General features: G+C 52.5%; 1 protein-coding gene across 1 annotated transcript in view; it reads right to left on the bottom strand.

The window, feature by feature from the left end:
- Positions 1 to 11875, bottom strand: part of RNF169 (ring finger protein 169) — an 18411-nt gene extending 6536 nt beyond the window's left edge. Inside the window, exons 1-5 of the mRNA XM_084497716.1 lie at positions 11493 to 11875; positions 7067 to 7143; positions 2146 to 2292; positions 1180 to 1292; positions 24 to 123 (exon numbers count right to left, since the gene is read on the bottom strand). Of these exons, the coding sequence (XP_084353842.1) occupies positions 24 to 123; positions 1180 to 1292; positions 2146 to 2292; positions 7067 to 7143; positions 11493 to 11844 (789 nt within the window). The 5' untranslated portion in view covers positions 11845 to 11875. The remainder of the gene's footprint in view (positions 1 to 23; positions 124 to 1179; positions 1293 to 2145; positions 2293 to 7066; positions 7144 to 11492) is intronic.

Below are 11875 nucleotides of genomic sequence, written 5' to 3'. Positions count from 1 at the left end.
ACGCGCCGTGGAAGCGGCCGTACCTTTGTTTTGCTGGCTGGGGCTGATCTCTGCCTGCTCTTTGATCTCTCCTGGATGGTGTCAGTGCAGCTGCGACTCCTCTCCACCTTGGAGGTGAGGTTCCTGGAAAGCAGTTGAGACGAGATAAGAGCTGATAAGAGTCGATGTGAACTCCCCGTCTCGGCACCGGCACGACGAACGGTCCCGGGAGAGGCTGGGGCTGAGCACAGGACACCCAAAAAGCCTTGAGTTGACCACGTCCCTGTGGACAGAGCCCCAAATCCAGCTTGCTGGGACAGCTGGATGCTGCCCACCCCCGTGCCAGGACCTCATCCTTGTCCCCCACCCTCATCATCTTCATCCCCGCTGCCTTGTGGCCGTGGTTTGCCTCGTGTGGCTACACCACGAGCCAGACCAGACTGAAAATGAAGCCATCAACGAAAAACACTCGGACTAGATGATCTTTGAAGGTCCCTTCCAGCCAAATTATTCCCTATTAGGCAGAAATAGGGACCAAAGGGACCTGCCTGCATCGTTCCTGGGGGCTGCCGCAGCGCTGAGCTGCTGAGCCCAGGGTTTTGGGCAGGGAAACCTTCGGGTCGAGGGAGCTGAAGCAGCAGTCGGGATGAATTCTCCTGACCACGGCACCCCAGAGCCTTGGTGTGTGGTCAGGGTCTCCCCACTGAACCCCCCAATGCCTCCCCTAATTGTAGTTAATTGAGGTCAGAGCTAACGACAGCACTGCAGAAGCCCATGGGCTGCTCGTGTGAGGTCTCACTGAGGAGCTGTTTGACAAAAAGCTTGAGTTTAACATAAAGAATTCTGTTCTTCAATGATTTTTGTAATTTATAATGTCAATGACTTTATTTTATATATATATTTACATTTTTATATATTTATTATATATGTATATTTATATTATTTATATAGTCAATGACTTTTCTGCATCATGGGATGAACACGAAATGTGTTAACCCCCAGGATTTTATAACAGGTAGGAGGAAGTCAGACACTTTACCAATGCTAAAATTTGAGAAAAGTTATTGCTTATTATGGATTTGGATCGGATTTTAACAAATTCAAAGCTTCTCAGGTACGTACAGAAGAACAGCAAGGAGAACAAGATGTTTACATCCGTGATGGACATTGATAAGCTCGAATCAAGCCTCAGCATCTTACCCTGAAAGGAAGGCAAAGGAGTAGGCACTGGTCTTGGACACGAAAGCTGAGCGATGCGTTTGCTTGCCCTGGAAGGGTTCTTCATTCTCCGAATCCGAGAGGCGTTCGGGAAACTGAAGTCAACCAAGGAAGAGTTAGCTGACACGTACGACAAAAAAAAATCACTTGGAAAACAAAGGGATTTCTTGCAGAGGTATTAAAGACTCCAAAAGCCTCTGCTGTGATTACACCTAGAGGAAATAAGCCAAGAAAGCAGCCTCCCAGCAAGGTAAACGCTCGTGGATTCTCTTCACTGGAGCCGAAACAGCTCAGAGGCTGGTTGCAGAAGCATAAATAATGGCAAAAAATAAGCACGCAGCTCCTCCGGAGAGCTGTGACTCACTGAACAAAGATAATTTAGTGATCAGACACTGGATGGACAGGAAGCTTGAGAAAATCCCTCCACAAAAACTACTACAGGAGGTGATTCAGTGCCCACATAATCCTCTGCCAATCCCTAATTCTTCAGAGCGTTTCCTGTGGAGTCTCAGAGCTGAACTGAGAAACGGGCACCGCTCAGCAGGAGATGTGCCCACAGGAACACCCGTGGGCCTGAGGACCCAAAATAGATACCCAAAATAAAGTGGGCACCTCTGCAGGTTTCACCCATGTGTTTGGGAGAGCTGCAGCTCCAGTCCTGAGCGGGGTGGGCAGAAGGGGAGAAAAACCCCCAGAAGAACGTCTGTAGTCATAAAAATAACTTGGAAAATAGTTCTCAATAGCACGGATCTTTATAAACTCTTAGCTCATCCCCTTCAAGGCTATAGAGAAGTCAATCCTGGAAAGCACCCAGCGTCAACATCCAGTGTCAAAGGAAGAAAGGCTTTAAAAAAAAAGCAATTCTTGCCCCACGACTGGATCTCAGCAGTAATTTCACCCCCCCAGACAGTGTCTCTGATGTGGATTGCCAAGTCCGAGCTTACTTACACACTCCTGGCTCGCTTTGAGCACCGCAGATTCGTCTTTTTTCTGCTGCTCTTCCGTTTTTCTTTTCCCTACGTCCATGTCATCCAGCACGAGCCTGTGGATCAGCTCCTCCGACGCTTTTTCTTCTTGTAGTTTTTCTTCCCTCATCTGGAAAAAACAACGACAAAGGAGACAGAGTCATCGGAGTGTCTCGGGTGCCACACCTGGCTGTCAACGAGGGATATCACACGAGAAATAGGAATATGCAAGGCAAAGCACATATGCAACAATTTCACGCGAGCTACGCTTCTTTTTTTTGTGTTTTTAAAGTCTTTTTTAAGTCTTTTTCAAGTTGGTTACAGCAATTCTCCAAAAAATTCCAGGGATGTGTTGGGATAAAGACCCAAAGACATCGTCCAGCCCTCTGACGGCCAACTGGAGGCCCGAAGATCTCCATCTGGAGGCCTGAAGTTTTAATTCTTTCTAATTTTCACGTGGTTTTAGACGTTTTCAGGTTGCTTCTACCACCGGCAGCAATTCCAAAAGGCTACGAGGTGATGTTGTTTCATCCCCACGTGCTGCACTGCTGTGTTTTCCAAGCCTGAAGGCTCAACACGGCGTCCCAAGGAACATCACTGAACAAGGAATCCCACAGAACATCACTGAACAAGAAATCCTACAGAACATCAGGGCAGCCCCAGCAGCATCTCCCATCCGTGCCCTGCACCGATGCTGTCCCAAATGCCCCTTCCAGTCCCAAATGCTCCTTTACCTCCCCATTTCGGAGCTTGTGCAGCCCAGGAAGAAGAGCAGTGGGGTTCAGAGGAGTGCCAACCCTTCCCCTGCCCTCCTGGCTAAAGCAGGAGCCCTCCCAGCGACCACCTCCAACTACCCGAGGCCGACCTTTGTTTTCCAGCAGCTCCTCCTGGCGCAGAGCTTTCAGCCTTCCCGAGCCCAGGGGTTATCCCAACGTGGCCACGGGCTCTGCTGAGAGCCAACAAAGCTTTTCTTCTCCTCCTTTCCACCACCTCTTCCCGACGAAGGAGATCTGCAGACGCCTTCGGCACCACCGCGGGGCTGAGCCCGCCCGGGGCAGCATCACCCTCGCCTCTCCTCCCTTGGCTGCCCAGCTTCTCACCTCTCCCCGAGCTTCAGCTCGCACGTAACGCCGTGAATAAACCCCGTAGGTACGTGCAGGGACCTGCTCCTCCCTCCTCCACCCACCTCCGTGAAGGGTGATCCTCCTCTACCAGCCCCAACCTCGGAGAGCTGCAGCTCCACCGCGCCGCTCAACCTGAGCACCGACACCTCCAAGCTCTGTTCAAGCCGAGTGCTGAGGCTCTGGCAGCGAGGAGCTGCCCCAAATTTCCCCTATTTTCTTCTGGGGGCTTCCCTCTTTTCTGCTGGGGCGCTGCCTTTGGGCACGGGTGGTTTTTGCTGGGAGCTTCGGGTGCTCGTCCTACGGCGCTGCGCACGAAGAGCGTGGGTGACACTGCGACAGCTCCTCGCTTCGCCAAAAATACTCAGGGTTTTCGTTCCCTGCTGCAGGGGAAAAAAAAAAAAAAAAAGCACAGACATGCAAGGGAAGCTACCCTAAAATGTGAAAAGAAATGAAACGGAGTTCAGTGCGTTACAGGAACAGCACAGTGGGGTTTGTAGATTAGGGAGGACCCAAACCCTACAAAATCCAAACCCCTAGGGACGAAGGAGAGAGGAGGACGAGAGAAGGTAGAAAAAGATGTAAAAAAATCATCATTTGGCGGGTTGTGGGTGTTCAGCAAACGGTTTCAAAAGCAGATTTTACTTCTGGTTGAGCAATGCTTTAAGATGTGTCTTGAAATTCCCCATCTATTCCCCATCTGAAGCGAGAACTACAACACATCATCTGCTGAAGAGATTATCACCACGTGATTTAGACACGGGGAGAGCTCTGCTGCACATCTCGTGAGCTTTCAGCAATATTTCTGCACTTCCAGAGGCCTTCAGGAAGGATCTGAAGGAAGAGGTCGCATCGAGGCTCGTCGTGAGGATGACTTCTTGGGCTGGCCGGGTCCTACCCAACGCTGCTGGGGCTTTCAGCTTTATAGAATGAGGCTATGTGGAAGTCTTCTGTGTTTTTTTTTTCCTCACGTCCAAAATTATACTCAGCTCCCAAATGTGAAAAAACAAGCACACATAAAAATGCACGGGATTATTTAATTTTAAGCAAACCTGTGGACAGACAGCTTTGGAGACAAAAGTGAGCAGGTCCTTCAGCAAGTGGGTCCGTGTCAGCATCCTTGGACATCTTGTGTGAGACTTGTGGCCAAATTTCTGTCTCTGCTGGTTGCAAACGAAGCCAGGCACTAACGATGAGAGGCACAGTAATCCTAAAACATCACTTCAAGCAGCCTCGTGTAGATTATCTCCGGGAGAAGGCGATTACATTACAGCACCGTGCTAGGACACGAGGAGTGGAAACTGAAGCAAGCCAGGGTGAAACTTCTCCCAAGCACCAAGCGATGAGACCAGAGGGAACGGCTGCACCAGGAGAGGTTTAGGGTGGATTTTAAGGGAAATTTCTTTCCTGAAAGGGTTGTGAGGCACCGGAACGGGCTGCCCAGGGATGTGGGTGAGCCACCATTCCCTGGAGGTCTTCAAAAATTGTGGAGATGTAGAGCTTGGTAGCGTGGCTTAGTGGTGGACTTGGCAGCGGTGGGTTTGAGGTTGGACCAGATGATTGTAGAGGGCTTTTCCAACCTGATTCTGTGATTCTTTCCCAAAAGTACCTGATGTTACCTCTGTAGCACCTCTGAACTCCTGGGTGCAGCCCCATCAGCTGCTGCCCGCAGCAGGGTTATCACACCAGGTTTTAACCTCCCGTCGCCATTTCAGGTATCACTTCAGAACTAAAAAAGTGCCGTACGAGCCACTGATTGATTTTTAAATGGCAATTTTTGCTCAAGATGTGGAAATTTCAGCATTGCTGCTTGAAAAAAAGTGTGGTAGGCTCACGCCTGACCTCTCCTCCTCGCCGCACGAAGCCGAGCATCAGCACACACCTCGGCAGCAGCTTCCCTACTGCAAGCCATCGGCTGCTTGTGACAGGACAGCGTAGCAGGACGAGCTCTGTTTGTAGCACATGGAAACGAAATCCTCCTTGGGAAGCACGTAAAACACAAGAGCACCAAGAGAGCTGTGTAAAAGGAAAATTATTCTTGTTATCCTGCGCGTAGGCAGCAAACCCTTCACCTTTCTCCGAGAGCCAGGTCACCCCTAGTGCCAAAAAAATCCCACCACGAGGTTATCCACTTCGAATAAATATTCTTCGGTGTGCTGTTCCACTGACTGCTTGGTTTGGAGTGCAAAAGGCCGGGCAGCAGGGCCAGGAAAACAACTCACACATCTGGGGGATGCAGCAGCTGCTTGGAGGCTCAGGAAGAAGTCCCCACGGCAACGCTGGGTGACACCGAGGGAAGCCCGGTTCCATGCCAGCTTCAGTTCCCAAATCCGAGTCCTCTGCCTCATTCAGGTTCCCCAAAAGCACCAGGAGTCTCTTCCTCCTGTGAAGCAGCAGCCAAAATTCCCCCCTGGAACAAGGGAGAAGCTGGAGCACATCGTCAGCGCCGCGCTGCCGGCAAGGCCACGCTGCCCTTTTCCCTGGGGCGAGCAAAAAGGGGAAGAGGAAGGAGACAAAACCATCCCCAAAATGCCAGAAAGACGTTCAAGTATTTCCTCCTGGCGGGTGGGGAAGGGAGAAGTGCTGGTGCTTGCTTACGGGGCATCTTCTTGTTGAGGTCCAGCAGCAGACGCCAGAACTGCTACGGGTTGCTGCAGCCCGACCAGAGCTCAGATTGCTCCTCTGAGCCTCACAGCACCAGGGGCTGGCTCCCAAAAGAAGTCTCCCACTTGGAGAGGGTTTCTAAATTTCTAAATCTCCCAGTGAGATTTATAAAGCTGCTCCTGTAGGCCTTACCCCCAGACCTGGCAAGGAGCAGCTTTATTTCTTTGCTAAGCCAAAGACACCCCGAGTACACTCATCCTCCGGGTCCCAGTGAAAATAAATTGCCCAATACAGCAATCCACGTCCAAGTTAATTAATAAACCAGACTTTTGTCTCTCCGTGCCCACTCTTGCACCTGCCTGACCCGCCTCTGCTTCAACAGAGAGCCTCGATGCTGGCAGAACACCACCTGAACACCAGAACACCACCCCAAAACACCATCACAGGGACCAAGGTGCTGCCCCGGCAGGGCCAAGCATGAGTCCAGGCACAGGATGGGATTAAGGATGTGGGATTTAAGCAAATTTGATTTAATTGAACCTTTATCCGCTCTGCTACAGCAGCCGCTGCTTTCGCTGCAACATTTCTCACTTACAAAGCAGCCAGCTTGCATGAAGGACTGGATGGTTTAGATTCAATCAATCCCTAGTTTAAAGATAGAAAATATTTTCCCAGATTCTAATTCCAAAATAGCTGAAAAGTTGTTTTCTCCCCCTCTTAATTTTTGCCTTTCAATAACGTCTTTTCCTGCCCAAGAACAGACAGAAAGCTCGAGTTTGTGATGGATGGTTAAGGAGAAGGATGTTACTCCAGGAGCAAGGAGAAGCCACCCTTTACTGCAAAACTTTTTTATGGGATTGGTTTTTTATGGGATTTTATCCATTTTATCCACAGGTAGGGATGCTCTGATAAACCCCACACAACCCAGGGCTGTGTGAGGTCCACCACGGACGGTCTGTGCTCATCTCCTGGCTCTGCAAGGCAGCTCACGGCACCAAAAACCATCTCCTGCATGCTTGATAGCTGCCAGCACCTCCCTGAACTGCTTGAGCAGAGAAATGGGATAAATTGGATGTTGTTCCAGAGCAGGAATTGAAATCCCTTCATCATCCTTGCAGGTGGGATGGCGTTCGTGCTGGGAATCCTGGAAGAAAAACCACAATAAAAAAAGTACCGTACCTTCCTCAGCTGGCTTTCGTATTCTTCCCGAAGCTCCCCTGGCTTGCTCAGCTTAATGGGCGCTCGGAATATGAAATCTGGAAGGAGAAGGAGAAGAAGGAAGGGCATTTTAGTGGGGTGGCTGGGGCTGCTCGGCCTCGTTGCCCCACTGCTTGCCCAGCACCTCCCGCAGCTCTAGCACACCTTTGCCTGCCAGCCTCGTACCCACGGGCACCCCAACGCAGTCTAAGGTGGACGACACAGGCTAAAAGCTGATAAAAACCCTCTTTGCCCCCATTTTTCTCCTAACTTCACCAACAGGAGCCCGGTAAGAGAGGAAGCAGGCGCGCCGCCAGCTCCCAGATTTAACAAATCGAGCGGTATTTCTGCAAGGTTCGTGTGCTCCAAGGGCAAACACACCTCCTGCGGTGGAATATGGGCTAAAAGGCTGTGTTGTCCCTAAAAAAAGCTGCTGCTTCACCTTGTAAGAGCTGGTGCCAGGACAGAAATGCCCTCCCCGTGCTGCAGAACAGCCACAGGCGGTGTTGGTCGTGGCCCCGAGCTCCCCGCGGGCATTATCGGGTTGAATTTCCATCTGTGATGCTCCTACAGCAACCTCTGAGCGCCTGGGGCTCAGCTCAGACCTTATTTTCATCACTAAAAGGTATGTTTTACCCCCAGATGCACAGGGTTTAGGGACAGTGGTGCTTTCCCAGCCCTCTTCTTTCCAAAATCCCGTTCTTGCTTTGGGGCCGGTGCCCGTGCCAGGGCAACCTCAGCTCCCAGCTCCTGCAGCTGGCAGAGGGGCCTCATCCTGCAGTGCTCAGCCTCAAAAAGTCATCAATTCCTGCACCGTATGAAAGGACAGCACGTTTCCTAATTATTTAGCATCATTTCTCATTATAAGTGGTGTTTGATGTGCAGCCTCAACACCCCTCGACGTCTCAAATCCTCTCGATTTCGTCCCAAAAAAAGGGGGCATCGTGGCCAGGTGCTGTTCATTTGCACTCCTGGGCAGCGTGGGTGGAACAACAGACCCCAAACAGGTCACCTCGGAGCAGAAATCCTTCAATTCCCCATCCGTCCTCCTGCAAGCCAAAGGGGAGCTGGTAGAGGCACACAAAGCCACAAAATAGATCCATGCACGCAATAAAAGGAGGATGGAAAATGAGAAATCCACCAGTGAATGGGAACAGCAGGCGGAGAAATAATATGAAAATATTGGAAATATGAAATGTTTCGGCGTTTGTGATCATAGATTTTTTTCCAAAATGAACAGGAGCACGGACACAAGCTATAAATAACGAAGATGTGAGAAGGGAAGGCGTTTTGGAAGAGCTTTCCTGCTTGTTGTTTGCTTGTGGCACTGGTGTGGTTTCCCTGGCTCCTGGTGGCTGTGAACAGGTCTTCTGCGAGGATTTACAACATTCGGGGGGCTTGTGGGGATATAAGCAGGTGAAAAGCCACCTTTTGCATTCAGAAGCACATAAAAACCCATCCACGTAACCAGCTACAACCACTTCTCAGCAGGATGCCCAATTTACTCAATAATTATTTTCCAAGAGCCAACGATCAACAGCCAGGAGAGCATCCCACGTCGTCACCAGGACTAGCTCAGGTCTGCTCCTAACCAGTCCCTTCATTAGCAGCTTGGATGATTAAACACAACGAGGAGGAAGAGGAAGGTGGTGCTCCTTGGATGTGCTTAATTAAGTCACTTGAAGCCTCCGATGCTGCAGCCCTCAGTTGGGTTTTTGGAGTCAATCCCTGCTTTTCATGCAGTGCTTCGCCAGGAGTGTTGTCTGTAGGCTCACAGGGCTGTGCTCTGAAGGAAAAAATAACCTGGGGACAGGCTACAGAAAGCAGAAGTGGAAGGAAATTAAGGAATCACCAGGAAATGCTCAAGAGCTTGACTGGTCTAGGCCAGCAGGACAAGAGGGAAAGTGTGTGTTTAGGTTGTTATACAAACGTGGCTGTGGAATTCCTTTTTTTGGGGATGTTTTCCCAAACTTTGACCTCAGTGTGGCAAAACAACCTCCCCGTGGCTTCCCAAAACCACCTGCAGGTCTCTTGCTGAAATTAGCCGTGTATTATCCATGCCCCCAGCGAGCAGCTCCCAGCTCCTGCCTGGCGTAACAAGCCTCTTCCCTGGAAAACTGAATTCCTGCTTCACTCCTCACTCTCCTGCCACGAATTTCACTCCCCTTGTCTCGCTGCATGGCACTCCATCATCCTCAGAGAAATATGAGCATCCTTAATTTCTTATTTCTCGGCCTGAGCAGCTCTCCAGGAAGGTAGCACGTCCATCTTTGCTCCTCTCAGCTACTTTTGCCCCAAATCCAGGCCAAGGCCAGCATCCAGGGGCACGTTTCCAGCTTTTCCAGCTGCCACGTGGGACCCACGGGTGCTCGGGGGGAGGAAACAGGAGCTCAAAGGGCAGCGGGCGCCTCCTCGCCGCTCACCTCCGTCCCCTTTTGTTTGGCAAGCGCCACGACGAGGACTTTGTCTTCCTGTGTATTTGTACAGCACTCGATCCCTGAGCTCTGCCAGGGTCTGCACAAGTCCACTGCTGTGTTCAAATCCCAGCAAAGGACCGAAATCGAGGCTCAAAACCAGTGCTGGTTGCCCAGTTTGAGCTGGAAGCTTCATGCAGCATCTCTCGTGTTTAAAAAACAAACAAACAAACAAACAAAAAAAAACACACAAAAAAAAACAACCAAAAAAAACCATGAAAAGTATTTTTCTAAATCATTTCAAGTGATTTAATTGTGTCAGCTTATTCAGTGTTTGCTGAGAACCTGGGGGCACCCCTGGGGGACGCTGCTCCTGCTTCTACACGAAGAGTTGGCCAACGTCATGGGGAGGCCGCTCTTGAAAGGCCACGGCAATCAGGAGAGGGTCTTGGTGCTCTGAAAAAAGCCAACGTTGCCCCTGTCCAAAAAGGAAGGCCTCACCTCGATCCCTGGTGATGGAACAACTCATCCTGGAAACCACCTCCAGGCACATGGAGAAGGAGATCGGGAGCAGCCACCGTGGATTTACGAAGGGCAAAGCAGGACGGGGCTTGCCTCGATGATTTTACCTGCCAGGCTCTTCTCAGCAGGGCCCAGCGATGGGACAAGAGGCAACGGGCATAAAATGAAATGCAGCGACACCGAAAACGCTTTTTGGGATTCCTGCCGGGGTGGTTAAGGTGGCTGCAGGGCCAAGACGATTACCAGGTGCAAAGCTCACACATCTTGAGACAACGTGAGACCAGCATGGAGCCAAAACTCATTTTTTCATCAAATATAAGCGTTGCTGGACTGTGGATGTTCCAGGCAAGGGCAGACCAAGCAGGGCCAACAACCAGCGAGGAGCAAGGACCAGCTCATTGGGAGGTTTTGAGGCGAAGAGGTGGGCTGGTGGCTGGCCCTCCTGTCCCAGTGCCGTGCATCTCCCCTCCAGGCAGCCCCTCAATAAGTCATCAGAAGCACCAGGGCTGAGCAGCGTGCTGGTGGTGCTGAGTTCATGAGGAAATTCATGAGGAAATTCATGAGGAAATAGCTGGGACGGGGAGGAAATTCCATGCAAAAAGCTCAGCGATGATGGACTCGTTGTCAGCGAGGACCAGGACTTCTCCACGATTCCTCTCTCCAAGCACAAACCTGCCTGATGTTCACTGATCCCTCTGGCCAGCACCTCCATAACCATTAATTTTTTTGGGCGGATGGGGTCCTGATGCCCTTCGCCTGGGGCTGGTTCTCATAATGAAGGGGTGGTGAACCTGGTGTCCCATGTCCCCTGGTGGTGGTGAGGCAATCGTGGCCCCTTCATAGCATGTTTTGGGTTGGAAAGGACCTCAAAGACCACCCAGCTCCAACCCAAACCATGGGCAGGGACACCAACCGCTAGATCGGGCTGCTCAGGACCTCATCCCACCTGGCTTTGAACACCTCAAGGGCTGGGGCATCCACAGCTCCTCCGTGCCAGCGCCTCACCACCCTCAAGGCGAAGAATTTCAAAGAACCCCAGTCAAAGTTGGAGGAATTTCAGAGAACCCTGCAGCCATTAGGGCTGGGAAGCCCCCTTGGGACCATGCACCACCCATGCCACCACCCCCCATCCCTTCGCAACACCTTCCTAAACTCCCTATAACCCCCTCCTCCCACCTAAACCCCCCATTTTTTACCTAACCCCCCCTTTTTTACCTCAACCCCCCGCCCTCAACAAACACCCCCCTCCCTCGCCCCTCCACCCTCCAACTGCCCACCCCACTCCCCTCACACCCTCACGCCCCGCCCACCTCCGCAAGCCCCACCCCTTTCTCCACAAACCCCGCCCCTTTCCCATACAAGCCCCGCCCACCGCCTATATAAAGCCCCGCCCCGCGCTCCCCCTCCCTCAGCCACCGCGGCGGCGGTTGGCGCTGGGGGAGGGGCGGGAGCCGCCGCTGCCGCCGCCGCACCTGGGTCCGGTGCCCGTTGCTGCTGCTCCCCCCCTCCGCTTCCTCCACCTCCACCTCCTCCTCCTCCTCCTCCGGTCCCACCGGCGGCGGCGAGGCGGCCCCGGCACAACGGGCAGCGGTGGCCGGGGCCCTGCAGGCAGCGCTGGAAGCAGGCGAGGCACAGCGAGTGGCGGCAGGGCGGCGTCACCGCCTCCGCCAGCGCCTGGCGGCACGCCGGGCACTCCGTCACCGCCTCCTCCGCCGCCATCGCCTCATCCTCGGGCTTCTCCGCCGGCCCCGGTCGCCCTCCCGGTCGCCGCCGCCCTCGTCCCAACGCGGCCCGGCCGCCCGGGCCCGCCGCCGCCGCCGCCATCTTCTCACGCTTGGAGGGGACGCGGCCCCGC

Source organism: Aythya ferina, assembly GCF_964211825.1.
Source record: "Aythya ferina genome assembly, chromosome: 1".
NCBI classification, from domain to species: Eukaryota; Metazoa; Chordata; class Aves; order Anseriformes; family Anatidae; genus Aythya; species Aythya ferina.
This window is presented reverse-complemented; position numbering and strand designations above follow the sequence as displayed.